This window comes from Tenrec ecaudatus, chromosome 7 (assembly GCF_050624435.1).
Source record: "Tenrec ecaudatus isolate mTenEca1 chromosome 7, mTenEca1.hap1, whole genome shotgun sequence".
NCBI lineage: Eukaryota > Metazoa > Chordata > Mammalia > Afrosoricida > Tenrecidae > Tenrec > Tenrec ecaudatus.
This window is the reverse complement of record NC_134536.1, coordinates 38,834,787-38,858,855: the sequence shown is the minus strand read 5'-3', so window position 1 is coordinate 38,858,855 and position 24,069 is coordinate 38,834,787. Positions and strand designations below refer to the sequence as shown.

Sequence of the window (24,069 nt, the reverse complement as noted above, 5' to 3'; positions counted from 1 at the left end):
GTGCCAACGCTTGGGGAAGGCATTACGTTGGCTTTAGGGAAAGGCCTAATTTCCTTTCAACCTCTGTGGGCCCAATATGGGCCCCTCTGTGGGCCCATATCCATATGCATCTTGGCATGAGTCTTTTCTTGGGTCTCTGAGATCCCCAGCACAGGAATCCTGAATCCAAAGGATGGTCTCTGCTCCTGGCTCTTCTTTCTTTTTTAGATTATATAATAAAAATTTAAAAAATCATTTTATTAGGGGTTCATACAACTCTTATCACAATCCATACATATATCAATTGTGTAAAGCACATCTGTACATTCATTGCCCTCATCATTCCCAAAACATTTGCTCTCCACTTAAGCCCCTGGTATCAGGTCCTCATTTTCTCACCTCCCTCCCCACTCACCCCTCCCTCATGAGCCCTTGATAATTTATAAATTATTATTTTGTCATATTTTACCCTGTCTGATGTCTCCCTTCACCCACTTTTCTGTTGTCTGTCCCCCAGGGAGGAGGTCACATGTAGATCCTTGTAATCAGTTCCCCGTTTCCAACCCACTCTCCCTCTACCCTCCCAGTATCACTGCTCACACCACTGGTCCTGAAGATATCATCCGTCCTGGATTCCCTGTGTTTTCAGTTCCTATCTGTACCAGTGTACATCCTCTGGTCTAGCCAGACTTGCAAGGTAGAATTCTGATCATGATAGTGGGGGAAGAGGGGTGGGGGAAGCATTTAGGAACTAGAGGGGATCTCCAGTGGCCAACAAATGGGCTTTGGGTCTCCACTCTGCACCCCCGCCCCTTCATTCACTGTGGTAAGATTTTTTTTTTCTGATGATGCCTTATACCTGATCTCTTTGACACTTTGTGATCGCACAGGCTGGTATGCTTCTTCCATGTGGGCTTTGTTGCTTCTGCCTGGCTCTTCTTTCTTGGTTGTGGAAATTCCCCTGCTCTCTGCTCACTTGTTTGATTTCTTAGCTCAAAAGAAATTGACTCAAGGTGCAACCTAATCCTTCCCCATTTATATAGCTGCCTCTAATCCTTTCATGAACTCGAGGTGAGGATTTACAACACATGGGTTGCCTGAATCAGATCACAGAAATTGAAGATAATTACACAATACTGAGAATCACAGTCGAGCCAAGTTAATACATAGGTTTTATATATATATATATCCTATGTATATATATATGGTGGTGGATATATGTGTGACACAATTATATACAAAAACATCTAACATCTTATTACTTCCATTATATCCACATCTTGGAATAGATTGTGTAACTTTAAAATGTATTAAGACAAGCAAAACTTCTTGTTGTCAAGTTGATTTCAACTCATAATGACTCTACATGACAGAAAACAATAGCTCCAAAGGGTTTTGATATCTCTATGGAAGCAGAATGGTAGGCTTTTCCAAGATACTTCATGGTGGTATACTAACCTAAGTAACTAGCCCAGTGTGAACTGTTTGTGCCATTGAGGGAACTTAAAAATATATTAGGACCATGTGGTTATGTTGCCCTCAAGGTTTGGAGTGCCGTGGTGGAGTGTGCATGCACACTCCCAATTCTGTGGAGACATAACCACTGTGTTTGTTTCTCTTTTATATAACAATACCTCCTAATATTTAAAATGTATTTTAAAGAAATTTTATTTAGACAGCTTTCATCTTGAGCTGTGAAATAAAGTAAATGATCTTATTTAGGAAGCACTCGTAGCTGACTCTTGAAGGCTATTTGATATATTTACTGTATGGTTTTCTATTTAGTGCATGAAAGAATGTCATTGTGACTAGGGGAAATTGAATAATCTCTTCCATTATGTATGAGCTTCTCTTCCAGAATATAAGCTAACATAGATGAAAAATGACATGTGGTTTTTCACACTGCAAAAATTCTTATCTCAAACTTAATACTTCTATACTATTACCCAATACTTTGGCTAAGTAATGGATTATTTGGTAAATGGGAATACATAATCGAATACTAAAAAATACTTTTCAAGCAGCAGGTATTTTCCTTTCCCAGGGAGTCCTGGTGGCGTAGTTGTTAATCATTGGGCTGTTCCCTGCAAGACTAGCAGTTCGAAACCACCAGCTGCTCTGCAGAAGAAAGAGAGGATTTTCTATGCCTGTAACGAGAAACTTACAGGGGCAGTTCCACCCTGTCCTATAGGATTGCTAAGGCTCAGCCCAAAGGCACTCAGTTCCATTTCAGTGGACAGTAAGCCTAACTTCCCCAAGTGCCCAGAAGCACCCCAAGCTGCAAGCCAGCCTCCTACACAAAAGCACTCATCGGAACTTGCTCCCTGGGTTGGCCAGCCCAGCACTCTGTTCCATGCTCTCGCTTCCAGTTTGGCTGCTGCCCCTCTGATGGTATAGCAGTTACCTGGATCCAGGAGGTTCACTGGATAGGGATCTCTGGTCCAGAGGACTTACTCCACTCCCTCCTTTTGCTTTTCAGAGGGCTCATTCTGTACACAGCAGGATGGCACTGCAGGGAATCTTATTTGAAGTATGATAATTTCTGCATTCTATGGGTCACCTTTCTTTGGAATAGGCACAAGTATGAATCTTTAGTAGTTGGTTGGCCAAGCAGCCCCCTCAAATTTCTTGGCAGAGACAAGGGAAGGCTTCCAGTCAGCTTGTTTAAACAGTTCCGTTGTTTTTCCGTCAACCCTGGAGACTTGTTTTTCTCTAACGCCGTGGGGAAGCTTGCCTTTCTTCCTGCAGTACCACTGGTTCTTGAACATAGGCCACCTCGTGACGTGATTGTGTGCAGCCAGTTCTTTTTGGTCCAGTGGCTGTGTGTTCCTTCCATCTTCTCTTGATGTTTCCTATATCATTACATATTTTTTTTTTATCATTTTGGAAAACGAAATGTCACTTTGTTTTTTTTTTGTTTAAAATTTTTTTTTTACATTTTATTAGGGGTTCATACAGCTCTTATTACAATCCATGCATATACATACATCAATTTTATAAAGCACATCCCTACATTCTTTGCCCTAATCATTTTCAAAGCATTTGCTCTCCACTTAAGCCCTTTGCATCAGGTCCTCTTTTTTTTTGCCCTCCCTCCCCGCTCCCCCCTCCCTCATGAGCCCTTGATAATTTATAGATTGTTATTTTGTCATATCTTGCCCTATCCAGAGTCTCCCTTCCCCCCATTCCCTGCCGTCCATCTCCCAGGGAGGAGGTCACATGTGGATCCTTGTAATCAGTTCCCCCTTTCCAACCCACTCACCCTCTACTCTCCCAGCATCGCCCCTCACACCCCTGGTCCTGAAGGTATCATCCACCCTGGATTCCCTGTGCCTCCTGCTCCCATATAAACCAGTGTACAATCTCTGCCCTATCCAGTCCTGCAAGGTAGAATTCGGATCATGGTAGTTGGGGGGAGGAAGCATCCAGGATCTGGGGGAAAGCTGTGTTCTTTTTCAGTACTACCTCGCACCCTGACTGACCCATCTCCTCTCCTAAACCCCTCTGTGAGGGGATCTCCAGTGGCCGACAATTGGGTCTTGGGTCTCCACTCTGCACTTCCCCCTTCATTCACTATGGTGTATATATATATATATACAATATATACATATATTTTGCATGATGCCTTATACCTGGTCCCTTTGACACCTTGTGATCGCACAGGCTGGTGTGCTTCTTCCATGTGGGCCTTATTGCTTCTTAGCTAGATGGCCACTTGTTCACCTTCAAGCCTTTAAGACCCCAGACACTATCTCTTTTGATAGCCTGGCATCATCAGCTTTCTTTGCCATATTTGCTTACGCACCCATTTGTCTTCAGCGATCGTATCATGGAGGTGTGCAGCCAATGATATGATTTTATGTTTTTTGATGCCTGATAACTGATCCCTTTGGGACCACGTGATCACACAGGCTGGTGTGTTCTTCAATGTGGGCTTTGTTGCTTCTGAGCTAGATGGCTGCTTGTTTATCTTCAAGCCTTTAAGACCCCAGACACTATCTCTTTTGATAGCCGGGCACCATCAGCTTTCTTCACCACATTTACTTGTTCACCCACTTTGGCTTCAGCAGTTGTGTCGGGAGGGTGAGCATTGTAGAGTGCCAATTTAATAAAAGAAAGTATTCATGCATTGAGGAAGTGCTTGAGTAGAGGCCCAAGGTCCTTCCACCACCTCAATACTAAACCTATAAATATAGATACATAGATCTATTTCCCCATCCTCATATATATATATATTTGTATGTACATGTCTTTGTCTAGACCTCTATAAATGCCCTTTGACTCCTAGCTCTTTCCTCCATCTCCCTTGACTTTCCTCTGCCCTACTACCATGCTCCATCCCCACCTGGGTTACAGCTATACCTCTTCTTTACGTAACCTTACCCTTGATCATTCCCTACCAGGCCTGCCACTCCCCCCTCACTACCAATTTGGGTCCCATGTTGTTCCCTTGTCCCTGGGTTTGTTAACACCACTTCCTTACCCGCCAGCTCCCCCTATCCCAAGTCCCCCTGGAACTGTCGGTCCCGTTGTTTTTCTTCCAGATAGTTCATCCAGCCTGTCTTTTTTAGACAGACCCGTGGAGACAGTAACATGCACGAAAACAAGACAGAGGAAAACAAAGCAACAGTATATAACCAGACAACAAAACAACAAAAACAAACCACTGACAAAGAACAGAACAAAACACATCAAGAAAGAAAAGCTTGTAGTTAGTTCAAGGATCATTTGTTGACCCTTAGGAGTGTTTTCCAGTCCTGTCTGTTGGGGTACCACGCCCTGGCCCCAAAGTCCACTTTCAGCATTCCCTGGGGACCTTGCCACTCCATTCCCTTCTGTTCTGCTGCATTCCCCCAGTGCTTTGCCTCGGTGTGGTGGGATCAGGTCAGGTGCAATTTGCACACTGTGTCCCAGTGCTGTCCCCTGTATTGCCCTTGGTCACTGAGGGGCATCATGTCTCATAGTGGGGCCAGCTATGTTGTTCTCTCTGTGGACTGGCTGCTCTACTCAGGAACATCATCCTCACGGCCTGGTGGGCCAGGCTGTGCTCCACTCTCTCCTCCTCCCCCTTCATCTGCTCATCATTACATCTTTTCCCCAGAATCCTTCAATACTGGATCTTGAGGCATCAATAATTATCATTTAATCTTATTTGCATGCTTGATCAACTTCAGACGAAAGAAGTTGATAGAATTCCTCAGTTTCTTCAGCACTAGCTTTAGTGATTGGTGTACTTAATAGTTGTTTTAACTGGATTTCCTTGTCTCTGCGTAGATATTATCATATTACAAATAGCATTGTACTTCAAAATAGATGTTAAAATGTTCTTTTTATCTGGTTCTAAATAGCCAGTGTAGTTCATTTAAGTCAGTTGCCTATGATATTGATCTTTATGAATCTATTTAATTTTTACGACTTCCAGTTTTCCCCCATTCATATTTTATACATTTAAATGTCCAATTATTAATGGGCGTTTGCAGCTGTTTCTCCTCATTTTGAGTCATAGATCATCAGTAAACGAAGGTCTCCCAAAAGCTTTACTCCATCCATATCATTATGGGTGATTCTACTTTGTGGAGGCAACTCCTAGTCATATTTTCAGTGCCTTCCAACCTCATCTTCTGGTTCTAAATCTGAAAATATTCTACTGATGTTCATAAGGTTTTCAGTGGCTAACACCTCAGAAGCTGTGGCAGTTACATAATCTCCTGTCAACTTGTGAAAGGGAGGAGTCTAGCCTGTCAATAGGGTCATAGCCAGTGAGGCCTCTGTGTGGGCATGGCCTTCTCCTGAGGATTCTGGGAACTCCCTGTAGGTGGGAGACACTCTCTGCTTGTCTTCCTGCTGACAAGCCACATGGAGACCCATGCCCAGCACTGAGATGCTTCCACCACCACTGGATCCACAAGACTTTCCAACCACTAGCCTGTGAACTTCCTGCATTCAGCAGCATTGCATGACTGCATGAGTCTAAAGAGGAATTTATGGACTAGTGTTGACATATTACCCCATGGACTTGATCTGAACTGGGATGGGATTTTTTTCTTAATGTACAATTGCTCTTTGATATAAAGTTCTCTCTAGCCACATATTAGAGTTTCTCGATTTGTTTCCCTAGTCTACCCACACTAACAATGAAGCTAACAGCCTTTTTCTTCTTCATAGTGTGTCCTTAGTCTGGAAGCTTTGCTGTAACCTGTTCTCCTTGGATGATCCTGATGCTATTTGAAACATCAGTGATGTAGCTTGCAGCATCACAACACAGAAGTTAACACATTATGACTAATTCACAGACAAGTGGTGTAAGCCAAACCAGAAATGGCCAAAGTTGGGTTTTGATAGCAAAGTTGAGAAAGATGCACCCGTTTGTAATTTATATGAGCTGTCAGTTGCTAAGTTAATTAGACCAGTGTTATGAAAACACTTCTATTATTCTACATACACACCTCCAGTGGAGTTGTCTTTTGTCTGCCCAGCTTTTCTTCCTTTCATCTCCCATGTCAGAGACATTGGTCACAGACTACTGCTTGCTTTTATCCTAGATTTTCATCAGAAGTTAACAACTTGAATCAAAGGGACTGTATGGAAACTATTCTTGGATGGGTCCTGAATTGTAACTGCCACCGGTTTAAGGCAGTCGTGACAGCAGTCTAATTTGTGTACTTTGTCTCTGGCTATCGTAAGGCCAGCTGTGCCACCTCATGCTTGCGGGAGGAGGTGGGGGTGTAACTGGGCCTCCTGCCACCTTGACTTTGACAGGCTACTTGGCTTAACGCTTCACAGTCTTTTACTCTGAGTCTCTGGCCCTCCCAGCAGTCTTATATAAAGTCTTTCCTACCTAGTCAAAAGTTTATTTAATTTATTTATTTTTAAAATCATTTTATTGGGGGAGCTTACAGCTCTTTTAACAATCTATACATTTATTGTATCAGGTACATTTGTACATATGCTGCTATCATGCTTTTCAAAACATTTTCTTTCTACTTGAGCCCTTGGTATCAGCTCCTCATTTTTTTCTCCTCTCCCTCCCCAACCTTCCCACCCTCATGAAACTTTGATAAATTATAAATTATTATTATTTTAATAACTTACACTGTCTGCTATCTCCCTTCACCCACGTTTCTGTTGTTTGTCACCCTAGATGTGGGGTAGTGGTGGTGGTTATATATTGATCATTACAATGGGTTCCCCTTTCTCCCCTCACCTTCCCCCTACCCTCATGGTATCACTACACTCATTACTGCTCATGAGGGGTTTATCTGTCCTGGATTCCATGTGTCAAGAGCTCTTATCTGTACCAGTGTACATGCTCTGATCTGACCAGGTTTGTAAGGTAGAACTGAGGTCCTGATAGTGAGCGGGGGAAGGAAGCATTAAAGAACTAGAGGAATGTTGTATGATTCATCAGTGCTGCATTGCATCCTGGCTGGCTCCTCCCTTCCTTGTGAGCCTTCTGTGAGGGGATGTCTCATTGTCTACAGATGGGCTTTAGGTCTCCACTCCGCCTCCCCATCTTTCACATTGGTATGATAGTTTGTTTAGGGTCTTCTGATGCTGTGTTAGTTTGGGTTGACTAGAGAAACAAATGCAGAGATACTCATATATGCGTAATAGAGAACTTTATATCAAAGAGTAATTGTATATTGAGAAATCATCCCAGCCTAGTCGAGAATAAGTCCATAAGTCTGATATTAGCCCAGATGCCCAATACCAATCTATAAATTCCTCTTCAGACTCATGTAAAACATGCAATGATGCTGAATGCAGGAAGGTCACATGCCAGTGGGTGGAAAGTCTTGTGGATGTGGTGGTGGTGGACACATCTCAATGCTGGCGTGGGTCTCCATGTGGCTCCTCTAGCTCCAAGGCTCTGGTTCCAACAGGGACCTCTACGTGGCTTGTCATCAGGGAGACAAACAGAGAGTGTATCTGGCCTCCAGTGAGCTATTTATCTCTTTCATGCCTCCAAATGAAGTCATCAAGCTGTGACCTGATTGACAAGCTAGACTCCACCCCTTCACAAGTTGATAGGAGATTATGTAACTGCCACAGATGCCTGATACCTGATCCTGTTGACACCTCATGAGCACACAGGCCGGTGTGCTTTATCCATGTGGGCATTGCTGTTTTCCAGCTAGATGGCCACTTGCTTCAAGCCTTTTAACCCCCAGACACTATATCTTTTAATAGCTGGGCATCATCAGCTTTCGTCACCACATTTGTTTATGCACCCTTTTTGTCTTCAGCAATCATGTTGGGAAGGTGAGCGTTGCAGAATGCCAGGTTGTTAGAACAAAGTATTAGTGTACTGAGGGAGTACTTGAGTAGAGGCCCAATGTCTGTCTACTTCCTTAATATTTAACACAAAAATATATGTACATAGATCTATATCCCTTTTGTTATATATAAATATATTTACATATATATGTGCCTGTATTTGTACCTCTATAAATGTCCTTTGCCTTCTAGTTCTTTTTCTTTTTTAATCATTTTATTGGGGCCCGTACAACTCTTATCACAATCCATACCTCCATCCGTTGTGTCAAGCGCATTTGTACATTTGTTACTATCATCATTCTCAAAACATTTGCTTTCTACTTGAGCCCTTGGTATCAGCTCCTCATTTTTCCCCTCCCTCTCCATCCCCACTTTCTTATGAACCCTTGATAATTTATAAATTATTATCATTTTGTCATGTCTTGCATTGTCCGATGTCTCCCTTCACCCACTTTTCTGTTGTCTGTCCCCCAGGGAGGGGGTTATATGAAGATTCTTGTAATCGGTTCCCTCTTTCTACCCCACCCTCCCTCCACCCTCCCAATATTGCCACTCTCACCATTGGTCCTGAGGTGTTCATCTGTCCTGGATTCCCCATGTTTCCAGTTCCTATATATACCAGTGTATATCTTCTGGTCTACCCAGATTTATAAGGTAGGATTGGGATCATGATAGAGGGAGGGAGGAAGCATTAAAGAACTAGAGGAAAGTTGTATGTTTGATCATTGCTATACTGCACCATGACTGGCTCCTCTCCTGTCCGCAACCATTCTGTAAAGAGATGTCCAGTTACCTACAGATGGGCTTTGGGTCCCCACTCTGCACTCCCCCTCATTCACAATGACATGATCTTTTGTTCTTTGATGCCTGATACCCGATCGCATCGGCACCTCGTGGTCACACAGGCTGGTGTGCTTCTTCCATGTGGGTTTTGTTGCTTCTCAGCTAGATGGCCACTTGTTTACCTTCAAGCTTTTAAGACCCCAGATGCTATATCATTTGATAGCTGGGCACCATCAGCTTTCTTCACCACATTTGCTTATGTACCTGCCTTGTGTTTGGCAATTGTGCCAGGAAGGTGAGCATCATGGAATGTCAGTTTAATAGAACAAAGTGTTCTTGCATTGAGGGAGTACTTAAAGTGGAGGCCCAATGTCCATCTGATACCTTAATACTAAACCTATAAATATATGTAAATAGATCTATTTTCCCATCATCATATATAAATATATTTACATGTGCACATGCCTGTATTTAGACCTCTATAAATGACCTTTGCCTCCTAGTTCTTTCCTCTGTTTCCTTTTTTCTTTCCTCTTGTCCCACTATCATGCTCAGCCTTCATTCAGCTCTCAGTAATTTCTCTCAACCACACTGTACTTAGTCAAACCCTACCAGGCATTCTATGCCCTCCTCACCATTGATTTTAGATTTCTTGTTGTTCCCTTATCCCTGAGTTGTTGACTTCCCCACCCCCTCCTTTCCCATGTCCTCCCGGAGCCATTGGTCCCACTGTTTTCTCCCTGGGATTGTTTGTCTTCCCTATCTTATATAGCAGACAGACATGAGGGGGAAAGCCTATAAGGTTCCAGGCCTGTCTGTTGACCTTTTTAAGTGTTTTCCATTCTAGTCTGATGAGGTGCCAAGCCCTGCCCCCGAATTCTATTTTTGGGATTCCTCAGGGACTTCATTGCTCTGCTCCCTCCCTTGCTGTCCTGTTTCATTCTCTTTGTGTTTCGCGCGCGCGCGCGTGTGTGTGTGTGTGTGTGTGTGTGTGAAGGGCCGGGGGTGGTAGTGATGGTGTTAGACAGGGCACAATTCCTGCACTGTTTCTCCAGTGTTGTCCCCTGTAGTGTTATGGGTCAGGGAGGGTATGCTGTGTCTCATGTTGCGTCTGGCCCCCTGGTTCTCTCTTGTATTGGCTTCTCTGAGCAGGAATATCATCCTCAGGGCTTGGTGGGCCAGGTTGTGTTCCACTCTCTCTTTCTCTCTCTCTCCCTCTTAGTTTGCTCGCATGTTTCTGAGCAGACCCACAGTCTTCAGTACTGTCCTCTGTAGTGGGATTGGGGCTGGCCCGGCACCTCTCTGTTGGTTTGCTTTTCATGCCAGTCTGTTGCCTTCAAGTCTTGGTGCACCAGCTTGAGGTCTGGTCCCTCGCTCCCCTTCCTGTCCAGCCAGAGGTTTAGTCTGTTACTTATTTGCCATTAAGAGCTGGTTTTTCCTTGTTATTCAATAGTTACTGCTTAACCTTCTTTATGACCGCAGAAGAGGAAAGGAAATCCATTCAGTAGCCTTCCCTGGCAGTAAAGAGTTTTTAGTTTATGCCCCCAATTTACAAACTGATTGAAATAGTACAGATAGCACATTCCGGCCTTTGGTAAGGAGGCTTGGTGCCTCGTGGTTAAGCATTTGGTTGCTAAGTGACAGGCTAGTGGTTTGAACCTATGAACTACTGTGTAGGAAAAAGATGTGGCAGTCTGCTTCCATGAGGATTCCAATGTTAGGATACTTACGGGGCAGTTCTAGTCTGTCCCAAAAGATTGTTATCAGAGGTTCCAGACCAAAATGAAATCCACTGCCGTCAAGCTGATTCAACTCCGAACACACAAAGCATCACAAAGACAAACATGCTACAGATAGCACCTTCTGGCCTTTGGTAAGGAGGCTGAATTTGCACTTGTGGTGGGATAATTTTGAGATGTCAACTGAATTTATATCTTTCAGCTTTGTATTTTCTTACATATTGTTTTCTACGGCCAGCCCCTTCCCAAGAAGTAGTACCCATATTCTCAGAAAGGAGACAGTACAGCAGAAAAAGTAGAGAACAGATTTTGGAGTTTCAGAACTAAGTTAGGGAGATCTTCTTCTTGCCACTGATGCTAGTCAAGATCCCGTGGGTTGAGAAGAAAGAGTTACAGGGCAAGTGAGAAGTGTCTGCCTCCAACACCCAAGAACGGAGAGAGCAAATGCAGGATTCCCACCCTCCCAGAGTGTCAGTGCATGTTAAAGAGGAGAGACGATGATGATGCAGGCTGCTGGCCTGCCTCACGGTGTTATGGCTGTTTCCCCCGGGTGCTCAAGAGCAGCAAGTGAAGGACCTCGGACAGCCCCGCTGAGCCCTTCTGTGGTACGACAAACAGGGGGTGAGCTCCTGGCTGCCCGCGTGGGCACAGCAGTTGCAGAGACTCATCACATGTAGCAATGAGGGAAGATCCAGCTGCACTCGACCAAGCCTGTCCCATGTTTCACAAGGTGCCGATGATGACCCCACGCTGGATCTTACCTCCCCGACGAGGACACCCCGACACCCCACTAGCCGCCTTTTCCTTCCACTGACATACAGTCCTAGGGAGAGAGCACTGCTGGGATTGCTCTTAAGTCAGTGTCTTCAGCCAGGAAGACATGTGGACTCTAGTTGAGGCACAAAACCCACAACTCCTGGCCATCAAGACACTTGTCACAGCATGGGTCTCAGAGTCGACCTGCCTGCCCCGGAGGGGCGGGGGGGATTCTGGGCTGTGTCTTCACAGACGCCCACTGCTATCTCTTTCTTTCTCCTGTGGGTTTTGTCAGTTTTTGAAGTGGTATTTTTGTAACTAAAAACAACTCCTCAGGTGCTTGGCTGCTAACCAAAGGGCCAGCAATTCACACCCACCAGCTATGGGAAAAGAGCTGGCAGTTTGCTTCCATAAAGTGTCACTGCTTTGGAAACCTGGAGTCGTTCTGCTCTGCCCTGTGGGGTGGACTCAGCAGCAGCGCGCTGGTTTGGGGTTTACGTGTTAGGAGCAATATTTTTATGTTCCTTTTATCTTCTTCAGAGGCTGCAGAAAGGACATTTCAAGCAAAAGGCATCTTGGCAGGGGAACACAGAGCTTATAAACCTCATTTGACCTTCATGAAATTGTCCAAAGCACGCTGGCTTCAGAGGAAGGTGAGTTCACAGCTTTCCTGCGTGGTTTCCTTTCTTTAAATCATTTTAGTGGGGGCTCATACAACTCTTACCACAATCCATACATTCATCCATTGTGTCAAGCACATTTGGACATTTGTTGCCATCATCATTTTCCGAACATTTGCTTTCTACTTGAGCCCTTGGTATCAACTTCTCATGTTTTTCCCTTTCCTCCCCCTCCTCCCTCATGAACCCTTGATAATTTATAAATTATTATTATTTTTTCATACTGACCTATGTCTCCCTTCACCCACTTTTCTGTTGCCCATCCCCCTGGGAGGGGGTTATAGGTAGATCATTGTGATCGGTCCCCCCTTTCTCCCCCTTTCCCTCCTGATATCACTACTCTCAATATTGGTCCTGAGGGGTTGATCTGTCCTGGATTCCCTGTGTTTCCAGCTCTCATCTCTACCTGTGTACATCCTGTGAGCTTTGTTCCAACAGGCCACACCAGCTTTAAAGCACGTCTGGGCATGGCAATGAATGACATGTATAATGGCTTTTGATGCTCCTGGAATTCCAAGTCACTTTGGTTCTAGTTCCTGCCTGTTGGGAGGCTCAAGTCTTCCACAGAAGCTATTACGGCTGTGCCTTTGGCGCTGTGACCGTGAGCAGCGTACCCCTAACCAGCATTTACTGCCGCTTCCTCTGTGGCCCTAGCTGCTTTGTGCCCTGAAAGCTCTGAGGTCAGGCCAGGGTTCTGTTTTGCTGCTTTTGTGCTTATGATTGGTTGCAACCTACTGTTCTCAAAGGCTTCCCCCTGGCAGCTCACTGCACTAGTGCTCCAAAGAGCCTTTCTGTCTCCATGTCCCCCTTTTAATAGAGGTCCTCCAGCTCCCCAGTGACCCCTTCTTCTTTCAGTATTTGCTTCCACTGAAGACTTGCAGCAAGTGTATCAGGGGCTGGGCAAGAAGGCAACTGCCCCAACCCGGAGGCACACTCAGAAGGCCTTCTCCGGGAGGATGATCCGCAGTGATGCAGCGAGGGATAGGTCTTTTGATTTCTCTCTTTGTACTGCCTTTCCAGGACATGCTGTCTGCCTCAGAGGTTGGAAGCATTTTTTGTTTTCTTTGGATCCTGAGCAGGAGCCATGGTGGCATAGTTGGCTAGGCTACCTGAGCTGCTGGGCACAAGGTCTGCAGTTCGAACCCACCAGCTGCTCTAGGGGAACACTCACACTTTCCGTCTCGGAGTTCCTCCTGCAAAGCACAACACCTGTGGACCGCGACATCAGTTTGGGGAGTGGCACACAAAAGAAAGCCCTCTCTTCGCTTGGCTTAACTTGGCTGCACTTATGACAGATTCGCAGCTGTCAGCGAAGGCCCTCTATTAGGAAGTAGACTTCTTTTTTCTTGTCTTGGAACATTTATCTATTTATTTATTTAAATCATTTTATTAGGGGCTCATACAACTCTTATCACAATCCATACATACATCAATTGTGCAAAGCACATTTGTACATTCATCGGCCTCATCATTCTCAAAACATTTGCTCTCTACCCAAGCCTCTGACATCAGCTCATTTTTTCCGCTCCCTCCCTGCTCCCCCCTCCCTCATGAACCCTTCGTAATTTAAAAATTATTGTTTTGTCATTCTTGCACTGTCTGCTGTATCCCACCACCCACTCCTCTGCCATCCGTCCCCTAGGGAGGAGGTCATACGTGGATCCTTGGAATTGGTTCCCCCTTTCCAACCCACTCTCCCTCTACCCGCCCAGTATTGCCACTCACACCACTGGTCCTGAAGGGATCATCCGCCCTGGACTCCCTGTGTTTCCAGCTCCCATCTGTACCAGTGTACATCCTCTAGTCTAGCCATATTTGTAAGATAGAATTGGGATCATGATACTGTGGGGGGAAGAAGCATTGAGGAACTAGGGGAAATGTGTATGTTTCATTGTTGCTATATTGTACCCTGACTGGCTTGTCTCACCTGCCCCCCCAGACCCTTCTGTAAGGGGCTGTCCCGTGGCCTAAAAATGGGGTTTGGGTCTCCACTCCGCACTCTCCCCCTCATTTACAATGATATGATTTTTTGTTCTGCTGATACCTGATACCTGATCCCTTCGACACCTCATGATCACACAGGCTGATGTGCTTCTTCCATGTGGGCTTTGTTGGTCTTGGTACATTTTATATTGACTTGTACACAGAAAGTCTCTTGGCTCTTTTAAAACATGGGTTTAGGCCATTTATCATTCTGTAACAATATGTTTTATTCAAACTATTGTTAAAGATGTCTTCTAAAAGATAGCTTGTATATTTAAATTTTTTATAACTATGCCATAACTTTAATACTCATTATAGGTACCAATCAAGAGTGTATTAGCTAAAATTAACTTGCATATCTAATAGATTTCAAAATAGGGAGTGATAACAGCTTGCAAGACTTGTAGGCTGACAGTCACCTCTTTACTCTTTATCTTTCTGGTTTTGCTCTCAAATGGTGGTCTTCTCGCCCAGTGGGCCCAACTTAATCACAGAATGACAATCAGTGGTTAAGGTGAAATCCCCATTTCACAATATTTTTTTGTCTTTACAACATGAAATTTGAAACGAGAGACCCAAGGGCATTTGTCAAAGCACTGCTTATTCTGTATTTTAACATTTCGGACCCTTCAGGTATTCCCTGGCAGTTAATTTCACAGAATTGATGCCCACGCATTGTGGAAAGGGGACACGAGACTCAGAGACTCAAATGACATCTCCTTCTCCGTGGTCCCAGCACCCTGTATAGACTCCGCCTTCCCTCCTCTCCGCCGTGTTCTTTCCTCACACTGGCCAGCTGCAGTTCATCGGAATTTACTTCTTTATGTAAGGAACTTCATGTGTCCAGGCATGGTAATTCATCAAATATTTATTGAGGACCTACTATGTGCCAGGCTCTAGGTGCTGGGCATAGAAAGCTGGTCAAAATAGCCGCCCTTCTTGGTATTTGACCCTTTAAAAATAGTGTGTAAAATCAAAATAAGGTTGTGGTTTTCTTTTTTTCGATTAGAAAGAATGCTTCACATAGTGCAGCTTCTCTGATTATTTGCTCAGCATGCAGATTGAGTACATGAGGTACAAGGTACAGCTTTCCTAACTTTAAAGCATCCCACATCCGACGAAGGATGCGGCATCAGGATTGGAGAGTGGCTTATTAACAACGTGAGGTGTGCAGGTGACATGACTTTGCTTGCTTGCTGAACGTGAGGAGGCCTTGAAGCACTTTGCGGACGATAAAGGCTTACAGCCTTCAGTATGTATTATAACTCAATGCGAAGAAAAGAAAATGCCTCACGTTTGGACTGTAGGCAACATCACGATAAGCAGAGAAGATTAGTAGAGGGTCGGCAAGGCAGAGAACGGCCCTCAACAAGAGGAACGGACACGACAGCAGCCACAGGCTCAAACCCGGCCAAGGTTGTGAGGATGGCACAGCACGGGACAACGTGCTCCTCTGGGTGTGTAGGACGGCTGAGCTGGATCGGACTCACTGCCACCTAATACCGAGTCATTGTAATTGCTTTGTAAAGTTAGCATTTGAAAATCCATAATCCATGCTGACTTATAAGAAATATTTACAGTTGAAACCATAGCGGGTCAGTTCATGAAGGTGAGAAACCTCATCGGCATGAAGGACATGGGCACATGACTGTTGGAGGCAGTGAGTGTTTGCTGCCATGAAATTCTAATGTGACGTTTCCTTTTTAATCGTTTTGTTGGGGGCTCATACAACTCTTATCACAAGCCAAACATCCATCCATTGTGAAAAACACCTAATGTGAAGTTTTCTAATGGTGTTCAGTGTTGGGGTCAGAAGTTCCTGGTCCCTTCCTCTTGTGTGCCACAGTATGAGACGTAACTACAAGTGGTTAGCAGCCATAAATACTGTCGATTATGCTCAGAATATTGAGCTTCCTCTGCCACAGCCTAGTTTTCTGTGTCCTCGGTTAGCGAACTGATCTGAGCTGAGGACAGCTTGTAGGCAATGGGAAGCTATTTTTTTAAAACATTTTATCAGGGACTCATACAACTCTTATCACAATCCATACATACATCCATTGTGCAAAGCACATCTGGACATTCTTTGCCCTCATCATTTTCAAAGCATTTGCTCTCCTCTTCAGCCCTCTGCATCAGGTCCTCTTTTTTCCCCTCCCTCCCCGCTCCCCCCTCCTTCATGAGCCCTTGATAATTTATAAATTATTATTTTGTCATATCTTGCCCTGTTCCACATCTCCCGTGAAGCTTTTCTTGACAATTGGACATTTCCCGGACAGAAAGGAAGCGTCCATGTCCCTGTGCGTAGTTTTATGAACTTCTCGTGGGTAGGTTGCATTAGAGAAGATCAAAGGTCCAGCTGCTGTAGCTTGTAGACTTTAGATGATGACTGTGCTTTCAGGAGGACTTCTGCTTTTGGGCGAGATGAATGAAGCCTTGCAGGATCTTGTTGAGTGCGTTTCTGAAACCGGAACTGAAGGTGAAGTGATTGGCAGTTTCCTTTGCTTGGCCTGGTTTGTCTGCAACTGTTCGTCTCCATGCTTTTCGCAGGGTGTCCGTTTGGATTTTTTTTTCATGGAATGACCTTTTCTTTCTCCGAATCGAGCACAGTAGCACATTGGTTGTTTAGAAGTGTGTGCGAACACTTGGGGGCAGAAAAAGACCAGCTTCGAAGCCAAGCAGGCATTTTAATACAGAGTTTAGGTCTCCACCAGAGTACAGTGGTGATTTCATGAGTAGAGAGGTTGTTTTTGAGGACAGTTTACTTTGTGGGCTTCTTAAATCTTTCCTGATTTTTCATTCTTTTACATCCCTTAGGCAGAAGCTAAACTAATAAAAATTATGCAGATGCTTCTCACAGAAAGTGAAAGAACTTAGAAATGGGACAGCGGGTGAATTGGCGCCTTTAAAGGTTGCTAGTGACCACTTTCGCTTAGGCTGGTGTGTTTTGAATGTGACAGGTGATAGGCACATAATAGAGACTGTGAGGTGGTGGAGGGGGGATTATGGAGCCTAGGATGATGTTACGGTGAGAAGCCAAGAAAATGGCGGCAGTTGTTGGTAAGAATGACAAGGAGAAGTGGGAGGATCTGGTGGATGAAAATTCTGCTTGAGGGAACCACACTGGGCTACATCTGATCTCCCCTGGCTCCGAAGGCTGATTGCCACAAGACAGATGCCAGACATGCCCCTAATCCCCCAGTCTTCCTAAGCAATTCTATACTAGCTCTTTTGCCCCATGCACTCTACTGCTGTGACTGAGTTCAATAACTTATGACTGTTGCTACAGAGAAATCATAGATGATGCTCACAATTGTGGAGTTTATTAGGAAGCTGACAGGTTACAATTCAGGTGAGAAATGCTCCGGATACAGTTTTAGTCAGGACAGTTTCTTTTCTGCTATGGGGGGCCTCTCTCTGGCCCTCAGCCACTTGGCCTGGCCTCTGCTCTGCTCAGGTAATGTGAGAAAGCTCTTTTAGGGCTGCCAATAAATTCCCAAATGGCATGCCACTCCTTGAAGGCACTCAGCTCCAGCTCCATGGGTCTGCAAACTCAGCACCTCCAGTTAAGTGCCCAGAGGCACTCTCTCCACAAGCTAGTCTCCTGCCCCCCAAACACCAACTTTGCTCTCTGGGTTGGAAAGTACACGTCTCTGGCTCCTGGTTCTGCTGTTACTGCTCCTCTGTGGCTGTTCTGGTGTCAAACAGGTCTTCTGGATCAAGGAGGGTCAATGTGCAGATGTTTGAGGCCCAAAGGACACTCTATTCCTGGCTCAACTGCCTTGCTGGTAGTGAAATCTCCCACTCCCTGCTTTGTCCATATGAGATGGCTGATTTTATACTCAGGAGGTTGACCATCACAATGAACTCTGCGACAATTACTCACAGGTGACTCATAGAATCCACACAGTCTGCTCCCCCACTGTCTTACCCAGACCGTCATGAAAATGAAGGTCACTTGGTGGGAAAAACAAAAGCAATGGCTATAAGAGCCACATTAAATCATTTGCAGCATTGCACCAGTCTCTGCACTGTTTGGTAATTGACTGTATAGGACCTTGATTGCAGTGAAAAGTTTCCACCTCAGATTGGCAGAATCCCAGCCTTCCTCTGTACCATTCCCCAGCCAAGACCCTCGTTTGTCATTTTTATTTCACTTTCTACTGTATTTACTTTATGTGCATATGAGTATTGAGATAGTTTATTGTGCCAGCCTGACCGATAAACACAAGTGGGATTAATTGAAGGGCAGAGAGATAAATGTCTCTGTGATCCTCGCCTTTCTTGTCTCTCACTCTTTGAGCATCGGACCAGTGTGCGGCTGCCTTGCTTGTCCTGTGCCTCAATTTACAGGCTACACTATCTGTGGGATGCCTAGCCAGTGGACTGTGTCACTGTAAGTTGAGGTCCCTATAAGACCACGTGATTGGAATGTAAATTTCTGGAGCTGGGAACTGACGGTTGGTGACCTGGATGATGGTTGGTGACCTGCCTTGCTGTTTGCTGCCTGTGCTGATATAGCCCAGCTGTCTCTACAGAGGACTACCTGGCGGCCCGCAAGACTTAAAGGACTGCCAGTGTCTCACAACTCTCTCACATGAGTGAGTCACACTGAGCCATTTGTACTGCTTTATAATTTAATTGTTAATTTCTTGTATTGTATATCATTATATATCTATCTGTATATAATTTAACAGTTCATTTATTTTTTTAAACAATTTATTGGGGCACATACAATTCTTATCACAGTTCATACATATATATACATCAATTGTATAAAGCACATCTGTACAGTTTTTGCCCTAATCATTTTTTTCTCCTCCTTTCTTTTTTTACATTTTATTAGGGACTCATACAACTCTTATCACCATCCATACATATACATACATCAATTGTATAAAGCACATCCATACAATCCCTGCCCCAATCATTCTCAAGGCATTTGCTCTCCACTTAAGCCTCTTGCATCAGGTCCTCTTTTTTTTTCCCCTTCCTCCCCTTTCCCCCCTCCCTCATGTGCCCTTGGTAATTTATACATCGTTATTTTGTCATATCTTGCCCTATCCGGAGTCTCCCTTCCCCCCTTCTCTGCTGTCCCTCTCCCAGGGAAGAGGTCACATGTGGATCCTTGTAATCATTTCCCCCTTTCCAACCCACTCACCCTCCACTCTCCCAGCATCGTCCCTCACACCCTTGGTCCTGAAGGTATCATCCACCCTGGATTCCCTGTACCTCCAGCCCTCATATGTACCAGTGTACAGCCTCTGTCCTATCCAGCCCTGCAAGCTAGAATTCGGATCATGGTAGTTGGGGGGAGGAAGCATCCAGGATCTGGGGGAAAGCTGTGTTCTTCATCGGTACTACCTCGCACCCTAATTAACCCATCTCCTCTCCTAAACCCCTCTATGAGGGGCTCTCCAGTGGCCGACACTTGGGCCTTGGGTCTCCACTCTGCACTTCCCCCTTCATTTAATATGGTATATATATACATATATACATATACATATACACATATACACACATATACACATACATACACACACATATCTTTTTTTTTGTTGCATGATGCCTTATACCTGGTACCTTGGCACCTCGTGATCGCACTGGCCGGTGTGCTTCTTCCATGTGGGCTTTTTTGCTTCTGAGCTAGATGGCCGCTTGTTCACCTTCAAGCCTTTAAGACCCCAGACACTATCTCTTTTGATAGCCGGGCACCATCAGCTTTCTTCGCCACATTTGCTTATGCACCCATTTGTCTTCAGCGATCCTATCATGGAGGTGTGCAGTCAATGATATTATTTTTTGTTCTTTGATGCCTGGTAACTGATCCGTTCGGGACCACTCGATCACACAGGCTGGTGTGTTCTTCCATGTGGACTTTGTTGCTTCTGAGCTAGATGGCTGCTTGTTTATCTTCAAGCCTTTAAGACCCCAGTCACTACCTCTTTTGATAGCCGGGCACAATCAGCTTTCTTCACCACATTTACTTGTTCACCCACTTTGGCTTCAGCAGTTGTGTCGGGAGGGTGAGCATCGTAGAGTGCCAATTTAATAAAAGAAAGTATTCATGCATTGAGGAAGTGCTTGAGTAGAGGCCCAAGGTCCTTCCACCACCTCAATACTAAACCTATAAATATAGACACATAGATCTATTTCCCCATCCTCATATATATATTTGTATGTACATGTCTTTGTCTAGACCTCTATAAATGCCCTTTGACTCCTAGCTCTTTCCTCCATCTCCCTTGACTTTCCTCTGCCCTACTACCATGCTCCATCCCCACCTGGGCTACAGCTGTACCTCTTCTTTACGTAACCTTACCCTTGATCATTCCCTACCAGGCCTGCCACTCCCCCCTCACTACCATTTTGGTCCCATGTTGTTCCCTTGTTCCTGGGTTTGTTAACACCACTTCCTTATCACCCCACTTCCTCCTATCCCAAGTCCCCCCGGAACTGTCGGTCCCGTTGTTTTTCCTCCAGATAGTTCATCCAGCTTGTCTTTTTTAGACAGACCCGTGGAGACAGTAACATGCACGAAAACAAGACAGAGGAAAACAAAGCAACAGTATATAACCAGACAACAAAACAACAAAAACAAACCACTGACAAAGAACAGAACAAAACAGTTCACAAGAGAAAAGCTTGTAGTTAGTTCAGGGATCGTTTGCTGGCCCTTAGGAGCGTTTTCCAGTTCAGTCTGTGGGGCACCACGCCCTGGCCCCAAAGTCCACTTTCAGCATTCCTTGGGGACCTTGCCACTCCATTCCCTTGCTGTTCCGCTGCACTCCCCCAGTGATTTGCCTCGGTGTGGTGGGATCAGGTCAGGTGCAATTCCCACACTGTGTCTCCGGTGCAGTCCCCTGTATCGCCCTTAGTCACTGATTGGCATCATTTCTCATAGTGGGGCTAGCCATGTTGTTCTCTCTGTGGACTGGCTGCTCTACTCAGGAACATCATCCTCACGGCCTGGTGGGCCAGGCTGTGCTCCACTCAACAGTTCATTTCTTGTGTTGTATCTCTCTCTCTCTCTCTCTCTTTCTCTCTCTCTCTCTCTCTCTCTCTCTCTCTCTCTCTCTCTCTCTCTATATATATATATATATATATATATATATATATATATATATATACATATATATATATATTATTAGCAATATGGTTTTGTCTCTCTAGAGAACCCTGTCTAACACAAGTATACTCCAGGAGTATATTTCTATGTATATCTATCAGTCTATCAGCACCTTTTCTCAGGATTCTGTTGACTGATCTAATTTGGATGTCACTCACTTTCTTGGGTCTGAATGAGCCTTTATAAACCATTCCTAAATTCAGGAATGCAAGGATATTCTTTCTCAAAGGAGTCTCTATGGAGCCCTGGTAGTAGTACATAGTGTTTACACTTTGGGCTGCTAACTGCAGAGTCAGCAGTTCGAGACCACTCACTGCTCTGAGGAGGGAAAGTGAGGTTTTATATATAGAGTTGTAGTCTCAGAAATTCACAGGGGCAGTTCTGCACTGTCCTATAGGATCAACATGAGTTGGAATAGACTCGATGGCAGTGGTGTTTTTTTTAAAGGAGTCTCTGTATTAAATTTGGGAAACCAAAATCCAAATTCCTGTGCAGTGAATTGATTCATAGTGACTGTAGAACAGAGTTGCAGAGCCCCTTTGGGTTTCTGGGCTGTAAACTTTACAGGAGCAGATTAGCAAGCCTGGTAGTAGGCCAACCTGTAACCCAGTCTGGCCGCCAGGGCTTTGAATAAAGTCAAGGCAGCATCTGCTTCCATGTTTTGGGTAGACTGCTGGTAGACTCTTAGCTTGCCCTGCCATCAAGTTGGTTCCCACTCAGAGGGACTCTGTAGGGCAGAGCAGAACTGCCTCACTGGGTTTCCAAGGTTGCAATCAACAGAGGAGCGGGTTTCCATGTCTTTAAAGTACCACAAAGTGCCTAGCGGATTCAGGCTGCTGACCTTTCTGTGAGCAGTTCAGTGCTTACTCGTACTTCTGTTTACACTTAATGAAAGGCGGAGTTTGGTCTCAGGCACTCTGGACATCCTGTGCTATTCTGAAACGTCTGTAAGGTTAACATTTTGGCCAAATAGGCTTCTCGAGTTTTACACACGCTGTGGTAAGTCGTACGCTCAGCTGGAGCTTGACCATGGTGGGAGCAGTGTCCTTTGAGTGGGAGCTGCAGAGCCACCAGCCTTGGGTGCCTCGGTGCTGGGCCCTTCTGTGCTGTACTGCAACGTGGAACACCACGGATGGAGATGCCCACTACACAGTGATGTGGCCAAGGAGCATCGGAGCACTCTTGGCCCACTTGAGAGGATTGGAGGAGAAATTCAGAAGAGGTTTTCTAAGTAGAGAAAGAATGAGCTCATGTGATGACAGACTGACTTCTAAATAAGGTTGCTGTATTTTTCCAGTGCTTGTTACACAGAGCCTGCAAGTTTGAGAACTTCTTAAGTACCACAGACAGGTTACTTCTCCAGTTCACAGGCCATTGCCTACCCCCAGCCAAACTGTCACGAGCCAGTTCTCACTCGTGGCGACTACAGGGCAGGGAAGAACTCACCAGGTGGGTTTCAAAGCCTGTAGCTTTTTACAGGAGTAGAAAGCTTTGTTTTTCTCCCACAGAGCGGCTTGTAGTTGTTTTTTTCTTCCAGTAACCATATTTTATATTTATTGGTCATTATAGCACAACTTTTATGCTCCAAAAGAAATACCAAACCATCAAAATGTTTACATTTAATTTTCTTTTAAACATATTAAATGAAAAAAGTGGCTTGTCCTCATATTCCTTTTAAAATTATTGACACAAATTTACCAAAGAAATAATTATGCATTTTTCCAACAAATATATGAGATCTTAGATTCATGTCTTGTTCGATTTCCAAAAATAAATAAATGACTCTAGCTCTCTAAACATCAAAATATAAAGTACAAAAAAGATATCTCAGATAGTGAATAGCCCACTCAGTTACATAAAGCATGATCTATTCCAAAACTTGCTCTAATTCAAGATGTTTACTTCCTAAAACATGAGTCTTCATCTTAAACCAGTCAGGTTGTTTCCATGGCAACACTTCGGGACTCCTTGGCTACCGTAAGTCGCATCAGTTGACTGTGGAATTTCTCAATCTTCTTTACATCTTGGACCGTTCTGTACACCAGACACTTGTCTGGGCCTGGCTCAGCGGGTAGAGCTTCTTGGCGCCGTGCAGATCTCCTCCCAGGTCTGGAGCCGGCATGGAGACAGGGTCCCGTGACTCAGTCCAACCGCCCACCTATGTCCCCACCTCCCGGGGTCGCCGGCGCCCGCTGGAGTCTCGAGCGGCTGGTAGTTTTGAACTGCTGAACTTGCGGTTAACAGGCTAATGCATAACCACTAGGCCACCCGGGCTCGTAGTATAAATCAATGACATGTTTGTGGCTAGAAGCTGTGTTTCTTCTGTTCTACTTGATGCTCTCGCCAGTGCCCGTGGACCTGCAGGTGGTCCGCACATTCTCGGGGTGGCTCTTGTGAAGTAGCTCGTACTTCGAGGACTTGCAGCATCTTCCAGGGAGCATCCAGTATTAGGGCAGGTTAAGGGTGTGCTAACAGCAAATCACACACCTCCAGCTCTAGCAGGTGCAGAACGGCAGTGTTAGCTAAAATGCTAGTCTAACCACTTTCCATCTTTCCGTTCCCTCAACGCGTGGAGATGTGCTGACAGCAAGTTTCTGCATAGGAAGATGGAGGCGATTGTCTGAAAAGTCCCGTGGTGAACTGTTTACATGCTCCAGCAGACAGTGCAATGTAGGAGGAGCAAAGCTGTATATTCAAAATGAACAGCTGGTCTACAACACTCTGACACTGTCTGCATTTTACTTAA

The 24,069-nt window shown here is 44.9% G+C and overlaps 1 protein-coding gene across 1 annotated transcript in view; it reads left to right on the top strand.

Annotated features, from left to right (window-relative positions):
• Nucleotides 1-24,069, top strand: part of LOC142452350 (uncharacterized) — an 87,312-nt gene that overhangs the window by 39,658 nt on the left and 23,585 nt on the right. Inside the window, exon 6 of the mRNA XM_075553728.1 lies at nucleotides 12,075-12,187. Within this exon, the coding sequence (XP_075409843.1) occupies nucleotides 12,075-12,187 (113 nt within the window). The remainder of the gene's footprint in view (nucleotides 1-12,074; nucleotides 12,188-24,069) is intronic.